The sequence below is a fragment of the Ixodes scapularis genome, unplaced genomic scaffold (genome assembly GCF_016920785.2).
Source record: "Ixodes scapularis isolate PalLabHiFi unplaced genomic scaffold, ASM1692078v2 PGA_scaffold13__105_contigs__length_92229423, whole genome shotgun sequence".
In the NCBI taxonomy this organism is placed as follows: Eukaryota; Metazoa; Arthropoda; class Arachnida; order Ixodida; family Ixodidae; genus Ixodes; species Ixodes scapularis.
Window position 1 is genome coordinate 14,226,978 of NW_024609839.1, and position 25,578 is coordinate 14,252,555.

General features: G+C 44.1%; 1 protein-coding gene across 1 annotated transcript in view; it reads left to right on the forward strand.

The window, feature by feature from the left end:
• The window catches only part of LOC8041959 (multidrug resistance-associated protein 1), a 122,663-nt gene extending 97,319 nt beyond the window's left edge, over window positions 1-25,344 (forward strand). The window contains exons 20-26 of the mRNA XM_040214456.3: window positions 1,384-1,510; window positions 6,960-7,061; window positions 10,066-10,212; window positions 16,960-17,118; window positions 18,686-18,852; window positions 22,531-22,725; window positions 24,405-25,344. Of these exons, the coding sequence (XP_040070390.1) occupies window positions 1,384-1,510; window positions 6,960-7,061; window positions 10,066-10,212; window positions 16,960-17,118; window positions 18,686-18,852; window positions 22,531-22,725; window positions 24,405-24,516 (1,009 nt within the window). The 3' untranslated portion in view covers window positions 24,517-25,344. The remainder of the gene's footprint in view (window positions 1-1,383; window positions 1,511-6,959; window positions 7,062-10,065; window positions 10,213-16,959; window positions 17,119-18,685; window positions 18,853-22,530; window positions 22,726-24,404) is intronic.
• Window positions 25,345-25,578: the final 234 nt, after the last annotated feature.

The window sequence follows — 25,578 nt, forward strand, 5'->3', positions numbered from 1 at the left end:
AGTACATGGTCGGTGACAGGCTAGGAATTTAGGGCGCACTCCGCCTCCATCTTGAGTTTTTGCCTTTGGTCGCACGCGCAGCCGAAGCTCGCTGAAAGCATAGCCTCCTATAAACTGACAAAGCCCGGCAGACCGCCACGAGAAGCGGCCGGCGAAATGGAAAAGGTAGAGCGACAGACAACGGATAAGGGGAGAGCCACGTGACTGGCGCCCCGCTGCGGCGAGAAGCCGAAACACACTTCTCCCGAGCGAACAAATGTGTTTGGGGTTCTCGCCACTGCAAAAGCTGTGCGCTGACGTCCAGGTGCCCCGATAAAATGGCTCTTTGATGCTCTGTGCTAGCAGATCCTCGCGCTCCAAATCTGCGACCGGGCACTCTATGGCTCCGTCGCCGAAGTGCCAGGCTTTATGAGTATAGAGGAGGCTATGGTGAAAGGTAACAAGCTTGTGCCGGGGGCGGAGCGTCCACTCAAAGCTTACCCTGTCACCGACTATTCGCGACGTGAGCGATCGAAAGCGTCGCTGCGGTCGACCTGCCACGATTGGTCGATTGATGACTGTTGCCTGCCAGCAAAAGGATTTTTCATCGAAGGAAATAAAAGTAATGTAAGAACCTCAATTTTAACGGTGTTGGCAGTGTTGCTTTCAGAGCGTAATGATTTCAAGCTTCCACCATGCTAATTACAAACACCATGGAAGTTTCTATTCGCAAGGTAATGACGTCAGGAGAAGAAACCATAGGAGGGCGCCACCAAAATATCTCGCCGCCAATAGGAGGTCTAAACCTCTGAACAATAGCAGAAATTGTCACCGCGGAATTTGGAAGTTGAAATATTGAAATATTCGCCTTCTGTATGCTGCCGCCTTTGTCTACGAGGCTGTAGAACCTGCAGCTGTCTTAGTTCTTTTCTGTAGATTAACAATGGCCACGCATGGCGTTCATTGTTCAATGACTTATTTTTTTTTTTTTCAGTGCGATAATGTGTTTTGTTTTGCCATACGTCGGAGCGTATAGACAATGCCAGCAGCCGTCGAGGCAATTAAAGAACGCTGAAAGCGCAGCGTCATAGCATTCATTACTTTTGTTATGTATCTGTTATGGATGTTATAGATTCGATTATTCCAAACACGAAAATTGCGCCGTGACGTTGCGCTTTTAGTTCGTGTGTCTATGTGTGTGTTTATCTGTGTTGGTATGTGCGTGTGTGTGCTTTTGGTACACCATGCATTGTGCAGGGATTTCACAACTTCCAACAAAGGGCAGACTTCCGAAAGAATTTGATTGTATTGCTTTACTGGTAACATATTCGTCTTAATTTTTTTCGTCGCGCGTCGTGTTAATTTCTAATTTGCTTAGTTCTTTGTTTGTTTTCTCACGGAAAGGTGCCGCGTTGTTGCCATACAAGCCCTGACGCTGTTGCTGTCGACCACAACAGCGCTGGTGTCCGTGGCAGGAAGAGACTTTCTGGAAGCCAGCATGGCAGGCCTCACTCTCACGTACACGATGCAGGTTGTTTTACGTTCCTTCCGCGATATCACATAGTTACACTCATAAAGCTGTCCGGGTTATCAGTTTGAAGCAAAAGTGCGGTGTGCGGCATTTGAGCTAGCCCAACGACGAAGCGTCGGCCGGAGTACTAAACATTCGGCACGGAAGGCAAGGACCGTGCATGACATCATCGTTAGTGGACACCCGACCCGCCCTAAGAGGCAAACACGCTGCAGCTCGACAAGCTTCGCCGCAAAGCGTCAGACCCGTCCGTCTTTGTGTCCCGTAGTTTATAACGTTGTGAGACCCGCAAGATCTGATGCAAGGAAGGCGGCGATGCGTTGATCCACTAATTAGGACGTCTGTGGAGGGGGGGGGGGGGGGGCGGGGGGGGGGGAGAGCGGGGGCATTGTTCTTTGTATGTAAAATTGCCCATGCATTTATTTATTTATTCACATTGGAACCTGCTGGGCCCGTCTTGACATTATAGCAGGGAGAGGGTTGCATAAGCGGCGAAAAATACACATGGTGAATACGCCGCAGAAAACGATGAGAATGCCAAAAATTGGTAGTCTGTACGAACCTGTACGAACAAAAAATTACGATTGGCATGATGGCATGTTTTACTTTTAAAGGGCGGTATAGTCTCTGGGATATATAATACGGGTTCGTTAAGTATTTGACATTTTGGATTATTGCCTGGTCATGAAAAAAGTGTTAAAAATTTGTACCTCAGGTTTTCTTGTTTTTTTTGTTGTCTTTTTTTTTTTGTCTGGTAGCTAATAATGATTAGTTCAGCTCATCTTTTATTTTAGAAACGCCTTGACTCGATTGGTAATTATTTTATACAAATCTAGCGCTCCGCTTTTGTATTGCCTCTATTTTATCGATTGCTTTGTTTGTAGCAGGGTCCCGGACAATGCATGCACAATCTATAGAATTGATCGAATAAACGTAAAGTGAAGGGCGATTTTTAGTTCTTTGTTACAATAATTTGCCCAACATTTTTTTAGCCTTTTTAGTTGAATCATAAACATAAAAGTTCCACATTAAGTTTTCAGAAAAAAAATGGCACCCAAGCAATGAATGCTTGGCACGCTTTCTAATACACAGTTGTCTATCCTGTGCAGATCTCCAAGTGTTGACTAACGAGATTACTAGCGAATCGCCTATGTTTGCATTTGTTTACGCTCAGTTCCATTTTCCACTCCGTGCACCATTTTTTCATCTGAAGCAAGTCATGCTGCTATCTATATTGGTCATTGCCATCACATATTGTTCTGTGAAGTATACAATCATCGGCAAACGGCCTAACATGAGAGGATATATTTTGAAGTATACTATTAGCATTGGTCTGAAAAAGCAGCGGTCCCAACACTGGTCCTTGTGGTATGCCTGACATAAATGATAGAGAGTTTGATTTGCATTCATTCAAAACTCTCCGATCACTTAGAAATGCTTCCAGCCAGAGAGTAACATCGAAGTCAAGATTCAGGTGCCCTAGTTGGTTCACCAAGAGCTGGTGCCTTACCTTATCAAAAGCTTTGCTTAAGTAAAACAAATTACAATCCTCTACATATTATTAGACTCAACACCTACACACAGATTATGATAAAATTATGTTAACGGCATCGAACATGACGCTGTGGCTCTAAATTCATGTTGATGTTTATCAATGTAATTTTGTTCGTCTATGTTCCACTTTACGTTGGGGTATATACTATTTTGCAAACGTCTAGAGACTAGAAGCTATGCAACTCAGACGTCGGTCTGCAGTTTTCTACATTAGGTTTAGCTGCATCTTTGTGAAAGGATACCGCTTGAGCTGTTTTCCAGTCCAGGGGAATTGTATGATCCGTTAGACTCTTTGAGAATATTATGTATAAGTAGCATTTACGACCCAGGAACAATTATTCAGTTCATACGCCGAAAGGTTATCAGGGCCCGTTGCTTCGGAGGTTTTTATTTCTTGAAGAAGTTTCCGAATTTCTTTCATTCATAAGTCAATTAGGCATCTTGTTACAAAATAGGTTTGATAAAAAATGGGCATTCACGGCAGTCGTTGAGTCGTTAAAAACTGATTTAAAGTTGTTGTTAAAATATTAGCCTTAAGTTCTCACTAACCAAAATATCAATATGAAGCAATGTTGGAACGGAGGTGTCAGTTTTCTTGTTGCTTCTAACGAATTCCCAAAACTCCTTCTGATTTTCTGACAGGCTGTTGTTCAGTCTGTTGAAATATGACTCCTTGCACTTTTTAATTGTTCTTTTCAGCGTTCTGTCACTGAATACACAGAAAGTATCAAACACGTAAGGGAGGAACACAGACACACAATTCATTCAGTGAGCAACGAACATTTATCAGATGCCCATGACACTACGACCTTGAACTCCAAGGAATTGAAAGAAAAAAAACGAAAATACTCAAATTTAAAATAAAACCAAATTACTCACGAATTTAAAAAACATAACAAATTAAAATGATAGGAACATTATGGAAATTAACCCCTGAAAAAGGGGGAAAAGAAAGAAGAAAGAAAAGGAAGTAAATTAACCCCTGAAAAGGGGGAAGAAGAAGAAGAAATGAAAGGAAAAAAGGCAAAAATTAATGATTGATCAAAACAAGCGTTTTCGCGATAATTCTGGCGCGTGGAACTCCAGCTCTTTTGACGATAACGTCAAGGAAGGCGCAGAGACATTGTTCGCAGCGTATCCCTGATCTTAAACACTTCAATTATTTCGCGCCCACACTTATTTTTGTGTGAATCAAGCACAATGGAAATTTCAAAGTTTGGGGTGCAATCGTGGTAGGTACGGACATGCACAGCTACTGGGTGGAATGAGTCCGATGATGCCTTGGTAACTGCTAAATTGTGCTCCCTAAGGCGAACATTTAGGCATCTTCCTGTCTGGACGATGTATAGGCCAGACTGTGTTCGTCCTTTACGTGTTTTATAGTTTCTGTGTATTCTGTAGTTTTTCACGCGCTCTGCTACGTGTACGTGCTGTCACTGTTGAAAGTTACACTTTGTTGGAGGTGCTTATATTCTAGCAGTAGCGTTCGTAGGCTCATCTCCGAGTGGCTATTACTTTTATATCTCTGCGAACACAGGCTTTATTTAGATTTTTCCCATCTTCTATGATTTTACTTGGTACATTAATTTCAACAAGTTGCTCTATATTTTCCTTTGAAGGTGCCCCACAGGGAGTGAATATCAACTAAGCTTAATTTGTTGTTAAAGACTGCAAGGTAACGTTCGAGGTCAGCTGATATAGCATAAAAGTTGCCTTTACAATACAAATATATTTTTGTTGTTGTTGGCTTAAGAATGGAGAGCTATGTTGTTACACGGTCATGGTTACCAGGCACGACTACTGTTTTTTCAAGCAGGCCTGTCACCTTGCATAATATAAGATCAAGAATATTTTGTCGCCATGTAGAAGACATTGTCACGGACGAAGGGTGGCGAGACGATAAATAATGAACTGAAAATAAAGGTTTAGCCGTGTGTATGATCGAGAAGGAACACTTCTCCGTCCAAGCACGCGGCAATCTGACATGTTGCTGAAAATTATTGACCGTTACAAATTCCAAAAACCTTCAGTTCTCGATTTCTGTCCGAACAGCAATATCATAATCAAGCATAAAAAAACAGGCAACTTAAAATTTCCGCCTAATATTATGCAGACATTTGAAATAGTGTCGATAACAGCCTGTAACACTCTGAAAAATTCGTAGCCAGAGCTCAGAGGCCGACATATACACCAATCGCCAATGGCATTTCATTAAAGATATTTTACATCCTACTGTTTCAGCATCTAAAGGGTTAGCTAGGCGCACTCTTTGTAGGTTATCGGAGATGAGAAAGAATGCACCGCCACCGTGCCTGTGTCGGACTTGGCGATATACTGGAAAACCGCTCGGAAAAACTTCCGAATTATCAATAGAGTTATCAAGCCACGTCTTGGTTTCGAGTACAATGGACGGTTTAACCACTTAAGTAAACCACCAAAATCATCAATCTTATTCATGATGCTACAACAGTTTACAATAAGAACCGTTAAGATGTCTTTTTTACTTTACCTTTGATATGTGTTGTCGAAACGTGCGGTAAGCTACACGAAGACTCGTGAATTTCTTTTCTAGCGGGAGAAGCAGCTCAATTGCCGACAACCTCGCTCACTCTTTGATTTGCATCGTCATACCTGTAGGTTTTGTCGCCAATATTTAGTTTATCGAAACGTAATATAAAAGGTGCGTTGCTGGCCTTACCACATTCCAAAAACTTTTTTCTTTTTTATTTCTTTTTTTTTTTTGGGGGGGGGGGAGTCTTCGTTTATAGCACAGCCAGAGTTTTCAAGTTTGTGAGCTGAGCTTAGGAGAACCACCTTTGGTTTAAAAAGGCAAAATTTAACCATAATGGGTCGTTTCTTTTCGGGATTGTACCTGCCAAGGCGATGGATTATCTCGATGTCACCTGATACGATGTTAGCACCCAACTTCTCTGCGCATAGATTGCGCAGTATGGCCTTCGTCGCTTTTGCGCCAGTAAACCACCAATAGAAAAAGAAGCAGATTAAGAATTATACCTTCGAATTCTGCCCACTATTCTTTTTGCCATGCCGTTGACACCAAGGAACCGCAGGCTCGATCTGTGCGAAGGTGCCTCAAAGTCCATCTGTTTAGTCTTTTAAAGCGACAAGCTCGCTGTTCAGCTGATAATTGGGAATGCAAGCCTTCCGGCGTACTGACAGATGAACGTGCGATGGCCTCGTCTAGAGTCTTTATTCTGACATCTAGGTCAGTTAATCTACGCTCAACCTTATTTCTCTATTCCTTCAAGTTTTTGTTTATTATTATTATTTTGTTTAGGTTTGTAGATTGACCCTCCTGAAATTTCTTGACAATGTCGTGTATCCTGTTCACCAACTCCTCTTGTCACGTTGGCCCCGAATGGGACTCTCCGCCGCCGCACAATAGCAATAGCAAAACTATTTCTAAAACAAGCACCAAGGCATGACAGAGTATCTACGTTTACACAGCTACTTCCAATAGAAGCATTATAGGGAATGACAATTCTTTAGAAGCGAGTTCAGAAAACAGACTGGCGCAAATACATGGACGGGGGGTGTCGTAGAATTGATCCTCGACTCCGCCCTGAACTTGATAAATTGATACGCTTGTTGGGTCGGTGGTTTATTTGTCCTCATGTAACACCTTGAAAAGTCGCACGCCATTTACAGTTATCCTTTTATATTGCGCAATTATCGCTCTCTGTGCAGACGTTTTACAAGTCTGGACGACGTTCGGTTGGGCTAGCTCATCACATATTGCCACAACCTGTATTTGATGGAGCAAAGGACAGGTTGCCTTTGCATGGTGGAAAAACACGTTCATGAACGAGTTCACTTCGTGCTTTACTTTACTAAGCAGTTACATCGAAATTATTTGGATGTTATTTCCCTACAGATGGCAGAGGAAATGACGTACGTAGTCATGATGTTCGTCATGCTGGAAGCGAGCATGGTGGCTGTCGAGAGAGCAATGGACTATTTCGACTTACCGGAAGAGGTATTTGTGCATTTCATTTTCTTTTTTACCGCCGCACACATTAATATTTTCGGCAGCTAATTTTAGGATTAAAGGTTAATTACACACTCGTCCGTGCTCTGGGACGGGTCTGTGTCAATAGAGACCTTTGCAATAGACGCTTTCGGCATGCTCCCATCTTCTTCTGCTTAGCTGAGGAACGACTTCTGAGCATGCGCTGTAGCTCTGCCGTACGGCAGAACCTGTGCATGCTTCTACAACTCAGTGACTCAGAATTTTTCACCTGGGCGATAAGCGATGCAAAGGTATAAGGGACAGACTCTTTTAGTCGAAGAAACAAAAAATCGGTTTGTTTAGTGAACTGCCACGCCTTCGTCCCACTGCACTCAATTTCACCTTAAGTCTGACACCAACGCTACGATCTGATGGAGCCAATCAATCAGAGCGAAAACGTGCATCATCACGGCGCTCGTCGCGCTTTTACATTTTTCTATCACTGTCATCAATCACGCACAACGAATGCGCCCCGATCATATGCTTCTTGTTGTTTGCGTGATTAGTGTAGCCAGTGATAGCCAATCCACAAATGCAACGAGCAATGTGAGGACGCACTTTTGGCACTGTTTGATTGGCTTCATCGGAACGTAGCATAGGCTGCGATCCGACTTAAAAGTGAAGTGGAGTACAATAGTGAAACGGAGTATAGACCCCTTTCAAAAAATCTGGCAACAGCGAAAATCCGCTGAACGAGTCCAACAACATTGGGCGGCCGGCGCCATTGGGAAGGACCCTGTTGCGGCCGGCATGGTTGTTTTGACTGTAGCGTTCTTGTTTCGTCGTTCCCTTCGCCTCTGTATGGCTGCAGGTAGCGTTTTCCCGATCACGGGTTGGTTAAACGACCTTTCCCAGCTCCCAGCCGTTAAAGATGATGAGGTATATCGCTTCTTCAAGAGCCGATCGGACTCGGAACGACAATTCGACAGAAGTTACAACTTTCTCGATGAGGGGTTCGTGGTCGCCGCATCTATAAAGGCTAACTACGCAAGAAAAAGGTAATTACTAAGATCTTTGTAGTTACGACATCAAACATGTCATCAAAAAATGATAGGAACCGGTTATGTTTTACGGGCTGTAGTTAGAAGTCGCCAGTACTCTCCGGATGTACGACAAAACAGGCGCAGGGGTCCCGCTTCGCTGTCGCTCGGACAGTCGCGCGATGAAGCACATCGCATTAAAGCGACGAGCGAGCGACCAAGGCGATGAGCGTCGTTTTCTAGAAATCCCAAACCAAGCGACGCGACAAGCGACAGTGAAACATTTTCGTTGCTCGTAGCCGACTTTCGTCGCTTGTGCCGTCGCTTGACTCGTCGCTCGTCAAATCGCGTTTTTTACTTGGAATTAAGACCTAAAATTTCAATGCGCAAGTTAACCAGTAAAGGACGTATTCGACACAAGTTCCTACTTGATACGTCGAGTCCCTTTTTCTTGAGGGAGATTTTAGAGTTGGGAAATGTAGAGCAGCAAATTTTGCAGTGAAGCAGAAGTTGCAAGCGCGTGCATGTTGCTTTGCATAAAGCACGCGCTGCACAGATGTCTGCGCTACAGGCAGCTTAAAGCGTCAGGTCGTATGGCTTCATGCGTACCTAACATATAATTTACACGCGCAAGTTTGAAGCACCGCGAGCTCGTGCGTACCTGAAGCTAGGCGCTCGCGAAGCTGTCACGTCCACAAGCGATACCACGAGCAACATTATATTTGTATTTGACGCCTTGATTTCTTCAAGCTAGCTGAAACTTGAAAACTGTACCTCCAAACGCAATAAAGTGAGATTTAAAACACCTGACTCAAACACCCAAGGAAGCGTAGCGTGAAAACGGTTCGTGTTCCGTTTTTGCACTTCAGCAGGAAAACATTTGCGCGGCTACGCCGCCGTCAACCGATAACGAGTACATTTCCGAATACGTACCTTAATGCCAGACTTGTCCGGATACCCGCTCTGCTTACAGAGGGGTACGCAGCAGTACGTTGGCATCGTGGGCAGGAATTGACTAGCGTCTACGGCCAACGCAGCGTATGCAGCGGCGCGCACTATCCTGCAGCATGGCGGCTGCCACTAGTTGCTGTTGCGTACGACAGGTGGCGCTTTTTCATCTGATGGGTCTATAGACCAGTGTCCGCTCTGTTCCATGGTCGTCACCGTATTTGTTTATGATAACGCCATGGCGCCGTAGGGGGCTCTTTGCGCGACTCCACTTTCTTTTATGCGAAAATATTAAACGTCTCACGGAGCCAAGCCGGTGAAGCCGGCAAAAACGGCAACTTAATTCCCATTGGCTGGGCGCTGTCTGCAGCGGCGAAACGGCACCTTAATTCTCATTGGCTGCGAAAAAATTCCTCAGGGCGGTTTTTATAAACAAAGTAAAATAATGGCTTTGAAAAGAACATTTTTTTTACATTTAGGTCTGGGTGGGAATCGAATCCAGGCCTCCGGGGTGCGAGACTAGCCAACCCCACCTAGAATAATCAAAGCCTCCACATCGCCTCCTCTCCCTTCATGAAACGTCATCACAGTCGGATCGCGCTAACTCGGCTATTGGACCCGAGTCCGACCTTCGACGCGCTGATTGAACGCGAGCCCCGCCGAACACTGACGCAGCACTCGGGCCATATCTGAAGCCTCGATCGATCTGACTGTGATGACGGTGCGGAAGCCTCCTGCTCATCTAGGCGCTGTTTGACTAGCACGCTTCCCCGACGCAACGGTGGCCCCACGGTTCCGACTGAACAAAGCTGTGCCTAGTGCATGCGTCAAGCTTTCGCATTTTCACTCGTAAACAGTCTTAACTGTCTCTGCTGATATTTTTTAGAACTTTTTCGCACATCTCGTAGTGCAAGAACGTTAGAAACACAAAGTCTCAAAGCTTCTAGACAGATACAGATGTCAAGAATGCTGTAAAAAAACAAAACTCTCGACTTTGTGCCCTCCACTTGGAGCTGGGAAAGTCACACTGGGTTTGAACGCAGGCACCCTGGAGGAATGCGGAGGTGCAGCCCGCGGCTGAATGGCCCACTCGGGGTGACGTCACTTTCGGGGACTACAGCGCAGCCTACCGCGACGACGTTGAGCCCGTTCTCCGACACGTCAACTTCCAGGCCCAAGATGGCCAAAAGGTGTGGCTACGTATAGGTACACTCGTCCATAAAAGTCTTTCAAAGACGCCGCAGGCTTTGTGGCAATTGATGACAGGATGTTTTAGGTTGCTATCTGTGACGTCACCAGCAGGATTATTGATTGGCAGCTACAGGTTCGATGGTGCGCGTAAAAAGCACGGTGGAAGCTTGTAGTCATCACGACCTTAAACCACCGCCGTCGAAGTTGACAGTTTGTCGTTCCTATTATTTCCATTGATATTCCACCACCGGAATCGACAGTATCAGGGTTAGGGACATTCGCTACAACTTTGACTAAGTAAAACACTATCCTGCTTAAAATAGTCTACGACACACTAGATTCTGTAAATATTCCAAAAGGCTTAAAAGTGTCGGTGATAACACCCTATTTAAGAGAGGAAAGCAACAAGAATGTGAGGGTTGCAGGCAGATATCCATCCTACCAATTATGGCTCACACAATCGAGAAATAGGTTGAGGCATCCATGTGTAATTTTTGGGACGCATTCTTATTATTAAGCAGTGGACAATACGGCTTTCGAAAGCAACTGGAAGATTTCGCAGGCTCTATTAGCGAGACAACATTTTAGAGCCCATGCTTTTTAATATATATAGGAATGAGTTATGATATTTGCCACTACAGTAAAAAGTTTACCAATATGCGCGTGACACGGTAATAGCATTACGACACGAGAAGTGTCGTAATGCTATACATGCTATTTCAGTATTTCAGAGAAATAGATAAGCTATCTAGATGGTTCGCTGCTAGTTTTATCTCGGTGCAAAAGGAAACTTACCTGTTTCCGAAATCCTCACAAAAGTATTTTAATGTTACCAGATATTTTCCTTCATTCGACACAGTGCATTGTTGTTGCTGTAAACCCTCATCCTACGATGGTTCGGTTGAATATTTAGGTATATATATATATATATATATGAACACATGCAATGGAATTCCCAGGTTGAATTTGTAGCAAAGGAACGGTGTGCCATATCTGCATGTCTCTATAGGATGAACAGTGTTTGTAGCTTGACGATAAGGTCACTGTTGTTTATAGCTTTATCGAAATCCGCGTTTCTCTACGGCATTACACTGTACGGTCGATGTTCACAGTAAGAGTGATTCAGAGGATCATAAAACAGATGGCGAACGATATCATATGGATCATTTTATGAGGCACCAGAAACATAAGAAAAAGCTAAAGAATTGGGAATTTTATTTTTAAGAAATTTGTTTTAAGTACGTTGCACTTCAAACGAATAATTCTAATAATAACTACAAAACTCCCGTGAATAAAAGTAGAAATTTAAGACGTACTGAGAGGTACTTTATTCCAAGAATATACACACTGCACGGAAAGAAGAATCGCAACTGTTATATTCCTTTTTTATTTAATGCACTTCCAGAGTCACCAATGAATCTTACCTCGCCCAAACTATAGAAATGGTGCCAAGCATCTGAATCATAGCTACCGGAGCTTGACCGCGTTAGAATACTTTCTTTTTGTTTTATTGCATATATTGTCATGTCCAAACTTCCGTTCGTACAATTGCTTATATTAGATGTCAGAAGTCTATATCATGCTCTATAGAGCGCTCTGTAACATGTGGACTGCATAGATTAATGTTGGCGTTTGTTTGTTCAATTCTTATGCAAGTTTCTATCCACTCCGGGGTATATGTGTGTGTGCTCTTAGTTTTTGTGTTCTTTTTGTTCTTTTTTAGAGTTGTTATTAATGAATTTCACTTGGTTGCCTGGTCCCACACACAAGCACACTTCTGCTTTCGTGGGCCAGCACTCTTTACTCTGTATTTTCAATGTGAAATAAACGTTATCATAATCATCATAATCATTATTATCATCTCTTCGAATAGCCAGAACAAGGCTGCGCCGAAAGACGACATCCCTCCCAGTGGCATCAATTCTGCACTACCAAAAGCTCGCACCCCAGCGCTTACCGGGGCATCCGACATCTGCAAGCTGATCGTTGCCCCCCTCCATCTACTCGAAGAAGAGCCCTGTTTGTCACCAGGCTTAACTCGGACACCAGCTGCGCAGACATAAGTTCTCATCTCTCTTCCGTCGGACTTGAGACAGTGCAGCGCCGGAAACTGAAGATGCGCTATGACTCTTACGCCTCCTTCCATCTGTCCGTCGCTGCCGAAGACCTCGACCCGCTTTCAGATCCCACCGTGTGGCCCAAATCCTGACTCTTTAAGGCTTTCCGATGCGCCCTTCGCGAAGACCTGCTCCTCTGATTGCTTCCCCCTTGTTTTCAGGTGCACTGTCGCGATCAAGATTTTTATCCCGCGGAGCAGGACGGGGGGTGAAGTGTTGGTCGCAGTCTACAGGCGCTACCACTGAAGGAGAAGCGAAGACATGGACAAGTCTTCCGAATGTGTATGAGTCGAGATTGAATCTGCAAAGAGAGGAGGCGTTTTAATCGGTTTATTTTACCTCCCTCCCCAGACACCGCCAGATAAATTTCACAGTCCTCTTGTTGGCATAGACAGTACAGTGAATTACTTACATGGATCCGGGGCCTTAATCTTAGGGTACTTTAATGCTCCCGAAATCAAGTGACCGCAGCTTGATGTTCCTCCGCACAACTTTTACTGAAAGCCAAAGAGACACCCAGATCTTAAACTTTTCTTTTTTCTAAAATCTCACACAACACAACGATGTTATGAGCAACCATTTTAATGCTCTAGATTTATGTTTCTCGAATATGAACAGTGCATGTGTAGCACGGGGTGAACTCTCATTATTAGTCCCTCGGGATACATATCATCCTGGACTTGATATAATGTGTGTGTGTGTGTGTGTTTTAATTCTTCGGTTTGTGCTCATTCTGTAGGTTCTCCGCCGCACACCTCATATAATTTTTTGGCAGGGGACTATGTCATATGCATTATACATCATATGCTTGGATTGGGCATCGATCTTGGATTATCCTGATGTAAATGACCAGGACATACTTTTCACGCGAATTATTCCGGAGGTCATAGATGCCTTTATTCCCTTGAGGTCAGTCACTAAATTTCGCTTTTTAGCTGCTCTTCCAGTGGGCTATAAACGCTACCGAAAAGAAAGGACTTCTTTCACAGGACGTTTAAGTAAAGCGGCCTTCCAAAGTGGGAGGTAAAATTCAAGAGTTGCAGAAAGCAATGTAAAATAGTCCTAAATCGCGACCACCAGGCACATCGTTACTCAGTCAAATCAGATCTTGTCAATAATTCAAAGAATTTCTGGAGGTACATTAAATCACGTTCTGTGAGGCATATCAAGTTGAACATTGTCCTAGATAATCATGAAGCGGTTTGAAGTTTGTGCCTGAGTTAATTGCTTATCATTTTGGGTCTATCTACAGGGATAATATGCAATGTTTCTCATCTGCGCTGCCTCACTGATATGGGCTCGGTGACTTGTTGAGTTGCATTAAGGTTGATGAGGAGTGCGTACGGTCCTGTATTAAGAAAATTATAGCAACACTACCAGAAGGGCCCGATGGCATTCCATCCACCATCCTCAAAACTTATTACGACGTATTCACGCAGGTAGTGTGCCTCAGTGTTTCACAACTCCCTAAGGTTGGGAGCCTTTTCTGAAATGTGGAAAGTCGCTGCTGTTGTTCCTTGTCCTGAAGTCGGGAAAACAAGGTGATGCTCGTAGCTATAGACCGATTTCTCGTCTCTCTCCATTTTCTAAGCTTTTTGAAATGGTCGTCCATCAGTTCCTGTCTCCCAAATTTTGAAACTTGGCAACTCCCAATCAGCACGGAATTATGAGCGGTAGATCAACAACTACAAATCTTATTAGCTTTATGTCTACCGCATCTCGTGTGATATGCAACAGACGTTAGTTAGACGGTATCTACTTTGACGTAGTCAATCACATGATTCTTTTATCCACACTTTCCTCCTACGGAGTATGTGGCTCGGTACACGACTGGTTGAAAAGCTACTTGTCATAGAGAGAGAGAAAGAGGCGTACGTCCGAGTCAACAACATGAGCTCTTTGTCGTACACGGCACGCTTTGGCGTTCCTCGGGGATCTGTTTTAGGACGCCTTTTGTTCATAATTTTCGTAAAAGAAGTCTCTCTTGTTGTTTCAAATTCTTTATTTCTGCAATATGCCGGTGATATAAAAATTTATAGGGAAGGATTTGCTGAATATGATTGTGCTAAGCTTCAGGAAGATGCGTGTTCTTTCTACCGATGGTGCCCTGACAACGACACCTTTTTGAACCCGTCCTCTTGGAAAACTCACAATATCTCTTTTGCATATAATATTCATGGGGAGACTGTCTCGAGTAAGCGTAATGAAAGATCTCGGAGTCATGGTTGATCCTGGCTTGCATTTCTCTGATCATGTTGGTAAACTGGTTAACTCGTCATTGCGAATGTTGGGTGTTGCTTTTCGCTTAACCAGGCAGTTTAAAAACCCGACTGCATTTATCACATTGTACTGTTCGTTATCCAGGTCGCACTTAGAATATGCCTCAGTTGTTTGGAATAAAATTTCTAAAACTCACACCTTGGAAATCAAACGTGTGCAGAAAAGTTTGTGTCATCGTTAAACATCGCTACATTAAGGAGGACGTTCAGTGTTTTACATCTGAGGCGGCGCTAGAGCGTGTTGGTTTGCCTAGCCTGCACCAGAGTCTGGAGAACGCGGACTTACTATTTTTTTCTTTAAAACGCTGCATGGTCTCGTGATTTCTCCGAGCCTGTTATCTGAACTATGCCTTAGGTTTCCACGTGTGCCTACTAGGCTTCAGTAACTTTTTATGTTTCCGGAACTTTTTGGTCGAGTAAACTCAATAATTAGAATGGCGGAGCGCTTGAATCATTACTCTGACAAACTTGATATTTTCCATACAGGACATTTGTCCTTCCTAATATAAACTTGCCCGTTCAGGTTGAGCATTGCTCAATGGCTCTGATATGTCTGAATTTCGTCATCTACATCTCGTGCATTTTGGTGGTGCATTCGTTGTCCTACAGTCTTGTGTTCCGTGTCTGATGTTACTGCGTCGTCGTTTTTTTTTCTACTAATTACTTTTGTACTGCCTATTACTACGCTTAAAAAATTATCTTTTTTTCTTTTGTTTTCACGAAACACATCATGTCTCAATGTACGAGCCATGCATTGTGTGTAGTGAGTTACCTTTCTGTATTTTGTGTATAATTTAGTTTTATCCACCAGTGTACCAGCATTAAGACCTCAGGGTTGTTCCTGTGCATTGTAGAATAAAAACTGGTAGATTGTTTATTAATATTATAATGCGAAAGCATTAACTGTCTTATGGAGCGAGCCGACATCATTAGCTTTGAAACCGCGCCAAACGGCACCTTAAATCCTTTCTCCAATTGAAGCCAGCTCCCAGCTACGAAACCACGCGAAAAGCCTAGCCAAACGGCACCTAGTTTCCCCGATCCCAGAGGAGCGGAGTAAAGCTGATGGATTTCAGATTCGGTCCCATAGGCTGGCGCGTGTCGACGAGGCTTCCATTGGCTGCTGCGCGTCAGTTTCAACGACGGCCACCCCGTGGCGCTGCGTGTCCGCGAGGCAGCGACTCCATCGCTCCACGCTCAAACTCAGCGCGCGCGCTCAACCGTCGACGCAAGTAAAAATAAAACAAAAAAAAGGGAGCGGAAAAGCGACGTGCACGGTTTCGCATTCACAACTCATAAGAAGTGCTTAGGTGTACCTCGAGTATTATTATTAGTATTATTATTATTAGTAGTAGTAGTAGTAGCAGTAGTAGTAGTAACGAAAAAGAAATCATCATACTCGAAACGTCACAGTCAGCGCTTGGCCAAACGTGAAGGGCCGACAACAGTGACGCTTTTGGTCACGCTCGTCGCCTATACAACTTCGTAATACGACCCGCTATTACGTCCTATTGTTCACAAAACAATGCACGTTCTGGTTTTTAAACCTCAGAATTTCAGTCATGTCACTGACAGTCATGTCACTGACAACAGCGAAAATCTACCCTAAAATTCCGTGGAAGCGCTCACTTCCTACAAACACCCACAAACGCCGGCATCAGCCGAAAATATTCACCCCGCTGCGGCGGCCACGAGACCGCCAGCGGCGATGACAAGAATGTTTTGCGATAATATATGTGCTTTCTCTCTGTGCGTTCACCCTGCATTAAACGCTCTTTATTATCAGCCATCTTGGTTTTTACCGATTTATCTGGCCAAGTGCCCACGTCTAGATTAACCCAGTGCTCTGTGAAAGTGGGGTGGGCGCTTTCCAGGTATTTTCTGCTAGACACAGTTTTGTCGTTTCCGAGAAATAACGTTTCGGCGCCGGATCTGACAGAATAAAGTGTCATGACTTCGTGGTGTAAGTTTCTGGCATTCATGTTTATCAGAACCACGCAGCTGTAGCAGCTACGGCAGCTGCGGCTTTGGTGGATTAGGACATTCCAAGGTTTCGGCGTCTCCCGCTGCCGCACTGATTGGTCACGAAAGCGAACCCGAATTTCTGCCGACGCATTGCTTATTACTAGACAGTAGAATTTCCGGTGTTTTAACTGAAAAACACCGAGAGATATCCGTCGGTGTCATAAATGCAAAAAACGGTTAAGACAAAAGACCTGAGTGCATGCTGAGCTAATGACGCAGGGTCTATTCAATTCGCGAGGCGCCTTCGGCCGGAGTGTTTTGAGGTCATTCTGTAAAACTTATTAGACTATATCAAGTTGATGGACCAGGCGCATTCGCTTTTCAGGTTGGTATCGTGGGGAGGACCGGCGCCGGCAAGTCCACCCTTGCCCTCGCACTCTTCAGGATGATCGAACCCAAGACAGGGTCCATCGTTGTGGATAAAGTGGACATCGCAAAGATTGGATTGCACGATCTTCGCCTCAAGATGACCATCATTCCTCAGGTAGATGAATGGCGCAACAAGTACAGTTCGTTTCTTTTTTTTTTAGGTTCGCATTCTGATTTAAAATATGTGTTGCGAAACACAGCCCTCGAGTCTCAATGAAACCTAAAGCGACTTTAGTGGAACCCATCCACGGTTTACTCGTCAGCCAGTTTGGGTACTGCTCCACTGCTCTGACGAATCGAGGAAACTTTAATCTTTCTCGTGTACCATAGCCTCGCTGAAACTCTGCGCGTGCAGGAGATCGCACCAGCTCCCTTGTGGAGTGCCGGTTGCTTCTCGCGAATTAAAGTTATGGAGACATCACGCATGCACGAATGCTCGGTGTAGAGTTACAGTCAAGCTATGCTCCCCCTTGTCTGATGCTGCCGAGACGTTGACTCGTCCATTCGCATCACACGACATTTCTTGCCGTACCAGCGGCTCGTGGGCTCGTTCCTTCTGGTGCGTCGTTTCGAGGCACGTTTTGAAAGGCTACAGTTTCAGCATACAGGAGATCATCGCGGTATCGTTTCTCTCTGCCGTGAACTGTTGTAGCAAGCAGGACCACGAAAGGTGCTTTTAGCCTTTTTCGTCAGGCGCATCGGCCAAAGCTGGTGAGAACAGGCAACATTGATTCTACGCACCAAAAATGGCTGAAGTGATGTGACACTAAAGCGCAGTGTTGAGTGGCTTTAGATTGGTGAGAACGCTCTGTTTACAAATGCAAGATGAAAGATAAAGAATTCACGATTCGTCGTTGCTGTTTCTTTTTAATTTGAATCTAAGAATTGTTTTATTAAGTCTAACGTCCAGACGAAATCGCCTGACCGGGTCCCATCCCTCTGAGCAGTTCATCAGCAATGCTGTGCTGCTGAACTGTAAGTGGGGATGGGGCGTAGTTGATTCGGGCAGCCAGATGTAGAAGCGAAGCATCTTGGCGATCATTTCAAAGTTACCTCGAGCATGAAAAGGAGCAGTGTAGAAATGGAAATAGACGCAGAAATTAGGTGATGAGTGATAATGCTCACAAAGCACGCCGACGTTGGAGGCCACATATTCGCTGTATTTTTTGTATCCTGCTTCGTACCCGTTGTGTGTTTTCAACACCCGTCAAAATGGCCGCTTGGCATTCTGGTGCTAGCCTCGTTTATTTCTCGTAGGTTTTTCGTAGAGAGCGTTTTTTCCTCACTGTCACCAGCCACTCTTTCCTTTTTACCGCGTCTGGGCGATTTATTGTTTCGGCATCGAAACCACAGGCATTAACGGTATAGACATGCGCGCTGTTTACAAAACAAGTCAGTGTTTGCCCACGCCACAGTGTGGGTGCAGCGCGTGCGCAGAAACCAGATTCACGCGAAGCGTTTGCCCACGCGCCTTGCCGACAGCAGCGCCACCGCAGCGGCGCGATGTGAGCGACGCGTGTTGGTGATGTTACGCTTGGATGGATGGATAGATGGATGTTAATGGCTATACCCTTTGTAACAGGCGGTAGCTTGCGCCAGCTAGCCCAAGTCTAAAAATACAAACGTATGATTCCTCCCTCCGTTCTAAGACCAATGTTCTCACCCTAACTGTAACCAAACAGGACCCAGTGTTGTTTGCTGGGACGTTACGCTGGAACCTGGATCCCTTCGATGAGCACTCGGACGACGCCGTCTGGAAGGCACTGGAGCAAGCGCACTTGAAGGAACACGTCGTTGGGGAAGGTCTGGGACTCGACTACGACATTGCCGAAGGGGGGGACAATTTAAGGTAAGTCGTTCGTGCACGGTGACACTTCGCTTCCCAGGGTGTGCTACCGGGAAGGCTGAATCGACCGAGCGAGTTTATATACTTAGAAGGACCTTTTTCAACACCCCATCCGGCTACATTTCCTTAAAACGTAAGGTCCAATGCATACTCAGGGTACGTGCCCCAACAATGGCGGACTCGGATAGTTGGCCCAGCAGCTACCTGATGCCATGCAATTTTGAAAAGTGTATATTCCGTTTTGTTTATTTTTGCTTTTGTTTTGTTTGTTTAAGGAGGTAAAAACGGGGGGGGGGGGGGGGGGGGGAGAACGAAAACCTTGGAATAGTCCTTGGAGGAAAAACCTTGGAAAATCTCTTGGTGACAAAGACAGACTATGATCGCTTTGCACACGCCCCAGATTAGAGCCGCCATGGCTGAACTTCTCTTGTCTTACCGAGACGCCGAGTCACTGAAACGGGCATTGACGAGCCTCCACAAAGGCATATGCTGGGGAGAAGGACAAAGTAGAATCTAGGCTGGCAAAAAGCTCTCCTGCTGTGATAATGATAAAGTGAAGCAACCGGAATAAGAGAAAACGAAAACTGGAGGTCGGTTATGGCGGCGCCCATGCACAGCTGCTTCACAACGTGTACAGTCGGTGACACAGGTTAAGAGTTCAGGAGAAGCTTCTCCGAATTCTTTCCGTTTCAGCAGAGCGAACGCTAGAAAGATGGTCGCCTCCTCTCCACCATTCGCTCTACAAAAATGGAATGAGGTTGGAGGAGCTTCCTCTCAACTATTAACCTGTGCCACCGACTGTAGTGGCCTAACGAAGCAACAATGCCAGGGAAGAAAACTAAGGGGGGGGGGGGGGGGGGGGGGGGGGGGGACAACAGAATCCAGCTGCACATATACACCGACTCAACTCTGATTCGCCACGCCGCGGTGGTGGCGCTTCGGGCGCACTTCCGGTCTGGAGGTGTGGGCAGAAGTCGAAATGCGAAAGAGGCATTCTTCTGTTGTTTTGAAAGAAGCCAGACTAAAACCTGCCTTCTCGTCATAAGGCCGCGACTGGAGCTGCACCAAAAAGCTGGGAAAAGCGTGAAAATAAGTTTGTATGTGTTTTCTGCCTAGAAAACAGATAAAAACTTATCTCCACACTTTTCCCGGCTTTTCGGTACAGCTCCAGTCGCGGCCTCTTGACGAGAAGGCCGTTCGAGAACATGAATATAGGTACCGTGAAAAGGGACAGCGAAACACCATCGAACCACGATTGCTAGTGCGACAAGCACTTTAGGTTGATTTCACGAATACTTGTTGGTCGACAGATTTATTTTTCTGTTCCAAAATAAAGGGGGAAAACCCGTCAAGTTACCCAGACCACACGCCTACCGCATTCAGAGCGTCTTCACGTTCAAACAGCCATCTGCTCGTTCAAACGACAGTGGCCAGTAGAGAAAACGTTGCGATAAGAAGTAAGTGCAGTCCTCAAAAGAATTTTAAGTTTGAATTTGCTTGGCGTAAGTAGACTGGGTGTAAAGAGTAGATACAAAAAGATGTTAATCATTGTTACCATGGCCATCCCTGATTTGTCATGCCCGATTCCCTTGGTCTTATTCTGCTTGCGATTTTCAGTATCGACATCAAGCATCGCAGCTACCCTATTGAAACTTTTTATTTGTATGAGAAATTTCCGTGTCCAATAAACACATATGGATCATACAAGAGATATAAGAACATATAAGAACCGTATAAGAACCATATAAGAACTATATAAGATATATGAGAACATACAAGCACCATATAAGAAACTAGTGGGAGGTTTCTTATAAGTTTCTTATGTGGTTCTTATATATCTTATATATTTCTTATATAGTTCTCATATAATTATTATATGGTTCTTATATGTTCTTATATGTTCTATATATCTTGTATGATTCATATGTGTTTATTGGACACCGAAATTTCTCATACAAATGATTTTTTTTTACTAGGGTACCGTCTAAGCTTTTGCAAGCCGAGCGGCGTCGCGACGGAAAATAGCATGCAGAATCTCATCATGTGAATCAGGTTTTAGCGTGCGTTCTGCGGCGTTCACCTACAATGAATCGCAGCACGTCACATTAATTACACGAAGCTTTGAGGTATAACGAGGTTCCATAATTTCGCCCATGCAACTAGGTAGTAAGACCATTGCTAGATACATGTAAAATCAACAATTCCAACGCAAAAAAAATAATAATAACACGGCGACTTACACTAACACCGACAACATGATTCCAATGGTTTGTTGATGCGGACGTCGCGTTTCCTGCCGGGGCCGGTGGCCTGCCGCTAGGGGTACTCAGGTTTATTTTTAAATATGAGTTAGTGTAGGCGCAAGATACACAAAAAATAATCACAAACAATCTGCCTAAATTCAGTAGAGTCCTAAAAACAAGACGGAAACACCCTTACAATACGCAAAGTATACACATACAAATTTAAATGCCTGAATGTGTGCATATAATATATAAAGAATAATTAAAAAATTATTATTCGTTGTAGCTTGTCAAAGTGTGAAACGTTGAATAAAAGCGCTTACAAAGTGTAAAAATTGTAGAAATACCATAAAAAGCATCAATCACTGCTCTTGTCACAGCATTAAACCAAAAGTAAAACGCAAAAACGTTGTATAAGACATTCGCAATATAACAATGCGCGAAACACTGAAATTAGACAAGGAATTTTTATGATTAAGATAGGAATTGTGGAGTTCCTGTAAAAAAAAAGCATCGCTTATCTCAGGCTCTTCTTGGCATAGATGCAAAAGCTGAAAACAAAAACACAAAAGGTATCCAATATTTTTATGCGAAAAACGCAGGACACACTGAAATAAAACTATATAGTTGTCAACTTATTTACAGAACACCTCTTTTGATCCACATGCTGCTGCCCGTTTACATGCCCGTGCACCAATGTTTATGGGATCTTTTTGCCTTCATCGAGTGAATTGCAGTACCGTTTAAGCACAATACACAGATAGAAGCCTGATTTTATGCATGTACTGGTGAAAATGCCGATTATTTACGGTATTTTCGCTTCCCAAACTAAAAATATTTTCGAAATATCCAGGCTTCAGAGACTCTCCGCCATGCCATTTACTATCTCTAAATTCAAAATAGCTATTGAGGAAACTGCAAATAGAGGTTATGGTAAAATTAACATTTAATTTTGTTTACGCACTTCCCAATAAGTTTATGTCACATGTGTTGTATATCGAATTGGAGAATGAAATATTTCATTTTACACAAGTAACAAGGCGGTTTGTACAAAAGGCGATTAAAATCACTTTCAAGTTAAGCAGGTTGTCTAAAAACAATATTTTGCGCTTGTGTTATGTTTGTTTTGCTGGCGTGACCGGCCAGCATTTATTTCCCTCCATCAAACTTCTTATTTTCGGACTCTAACGATATGTGACGTCACATTTTCAGTGTTGCCAGTAAAACATATCAGCCTCTCAGACCACGTTTTAGACGTAAATTAAATTCACGAAAACGAAGTATTGTTACTTGTAATTTAGGTTACTAGTTCAGATAATCAGATGTGCCCATTAGTGTGTTTTGAGGCAAACCAGTGACTCGAAATTTCGCCGGTACACCGCCCTTAGCTGTTTGAGCGGGCACGAAAGTGAAGAGAACATGGCGTCGGTCCTTGCAGCGCCGGACAGAGGCAGCTTGTGTGCCTCGCGCGAGCCCTGCTAAGGCAAAGCAAAGTGCTCATCTTGGACGAAGCCACATCATCGGTGGACCTGGCCACGGACCAGCTTGTCAAGGAGACCATCCACTCGGAATTCCAAAGCACAACCATGATCACGATCGCACACAAGCTCCACACTGTCATGGACTGTGACAAGTAAGTTGCGACTTTCGCAAATCTCTCCGATGATATGTGTACACATGGCTATTAATATATTTTATGACCGGTATACATGACGCAGTATGAAACATCAAACTTTTAAGGTCCGGTCTTCTTATTCTTAATGGTGCGTATGGCATCAGTAATTAATGGAACTTTCCCATAATTCAGTCTGGACGCGAACGTTTCCTTAATTAGTGATGTCATACGTACCATTTAGAGTAAAAAGACCGGAGCCTAAAAATGGGATAGCACACAAAGTGCCAAAAATAGGCCATCTCGTGGTGGCGTAAAGTTTTGGGCATTACTGTACTAGTGTAAACGACCTACTTTCGCGGGCTCAATATTTCGCGATTTAGGTGAAAGCTCAAGTTTTCCTAATAATTCACGGGTTCTAATTTTCGCGATACGGTGGGATCTCAATATAGATTCAAATGTGTTTACATTTTACAGCAGTTGTTCGCGGGACCTATTTTTCGCAAATTGTAGTCGATTCGCGAAATTCGCGAAAATTAAGTCGTTTACAGTATCTATCTTTTCCCTCATATATATAGCTTAGAGTTTACACACAAATTAGCCTTTACATTTACTTTAGACTCTAAAAAAAAAAAGATACTACAGTGCTGCCCGAACTTTACGCCACCACGAGATGGCCCATTTTTGGCACTTTGTGAGATAGTCCTAGGATTACCGGTCCAACTACGCGGTGAAGTTTTGATTTCCCGCTCGCAACCGAGCCTGAAGGAAATATTACAAGTGCTTTAGTGACCAATGTAGTTTTGTTTTCCAAACATGTGCCGTCTGTACTCCGTTCACCCTTGAGCTGAGACTAGAAGCTCTGCCTTCAGTGAAAGCTTTCTGCCCTTACTAACACAATTAAGTGCGGTCGCGCAGGGACGCGCAACCAAAGCACAGCGGAAGCCAGCCAACTCGCGCTGAAGGCGGAGCTTCTAGTCTCAACTTAAGGGCGAACGGAGTATATTAGCTATTGTGTCCATGGCCCAGTCCCCCATTGTTTGCAGGCGTACTCTGAGCATGTACTGAACCACAGCCTCCTCTATACTCACAGAGCCTGGCAGATGGACGACAGAGCCATAGAGTGCCCGGTCGCAGATTTGGAGCGCGAGGATCTGGTAGCACAGAGCATTTCTAGGGGAACCTGGTCGTCAGCGCACAGCTTTTGCAGCTGCGAGGACCCAAAACATGGTTTTTAAATCCGACGAGAACAGAAGCGGTAGCGCGAGGAGCACGAGCGCGGACATTCCATCGCTCGGGAGAAGTTTGTTTCGGCGTCTCGCCGCAGCGGGGCGCCCGTCACCTGGCTCTCCTCTGATCCGTTGTCTGCCGGTCTACCTTTTCGATTTCGGAGGCCGCGTCTCGTGGTGAGCTGCCACGCTTTGTCAATATAGAGGAGGCTATGACTGGACGCTAAAGTTGCATCAGCGTTTGGTGTGAACTCGTCTCAGCGGGTTTAAAAAACGAGAGTGATATCAGCGTTCGACGAGAGCTCAAACTCAACCACACGCTTGGCAAAAAAAAAGGCGATTGTTAATGCTGTTTTATGGACCTTTGAAAAGGGTCTTAGGTTGAGGAGCACTGTATACTGTAATTTCAAACCAACATGTGTGCTAATCACTAATGCTAAAAAAAAAAAAAAAAAAACGTTTTTGGTGCAGAATCCTAGTGCTGGCGGCGGGAGAAGTTCTCGAGCAAGGAACACCCAAGGAACTGTTAGAAATCAAGAATGGACATTTCTTTACCATGGCAAGAGACGCCGGAGTTGCGTGAAAGTCTCAAGACATATCGTGCTTGTTTGAGCTAAGTGCGGATATAGCATTACGATCTTCAACATGTGCCGTCTGCTGTTGTTGAGGAAGCCCCTTCAGTATTAACTTCATAGGAATTTAAGTTTTTTTTTGGCAATTAGTAGGTCACAGCAAAACTCAAGGGATCATGATGAAGTCATGTGGACATAAAAGCTTGCTTGGAGCTTTTCTAGATATCGTACAAGTATTCTACCATGCTTGGATTTGGGCATGAAGCCAAACGATGCCATCGAATTTTCCGTGTGAAAGGGGATATCAACAGCGGGTACCCAATGTATTATCTACATTCTTTTTTTTAAGCCACGAGCAACTTCCATGAACATAACAGGATTCCTTTTGACTTCTTGTATTGGTAGGCAATAAACCTTTTTTTTATTAGAAAGAAATGCGTAATTTAATAAATTCTTTTTTCTGTGTGAATAAATGTCAAACGCATTAAAAATATATTCAACAATCCATTTTTCTTTCATCAAAAATCAGCTGTTATTAATCCATCTGAATTGAAGACTTGAAATAACTTCTTTTCTGATCCTAGAGCGGCATGACTCTCGTGGCACAGCTTGCGAAGCGCCTTTTTACAATTTCAAAAAGCTAAGCACAAACGGCAGGCTTCATATGGGGCAGATATTTCAGTGTGCCCATATTGCAATACTTGTTCTATTCTTTACCAGACAAGAAAAAAAATGTATTGATCTTCATTTATATTTACTGACGGACCAGAAAAAGTTGGCATTTACTTGTTTGCAAATAAAGTTGTGAGCAAATGTTAAAAGAAGCCACGATCAACAGACGACTTGTTCGCGTTGTGGTGTTTCTCAATAAGGTGCTCAACGCAATTATTGACCTTCCCCTGCTACTTATTAAAGGACACATGCAAAGGAAAAAAACATTTTTTTTAAACGGCTTAGATGGAAAAAGGACGCCATAAAACGATTTTACAACGAGGAAAAAAAAATTTAGAGCTATATTTACGGCGCAAAACGAATTTGTAGTTGGCGCCCGCGGGCACCTAGGAAAAGTGGTC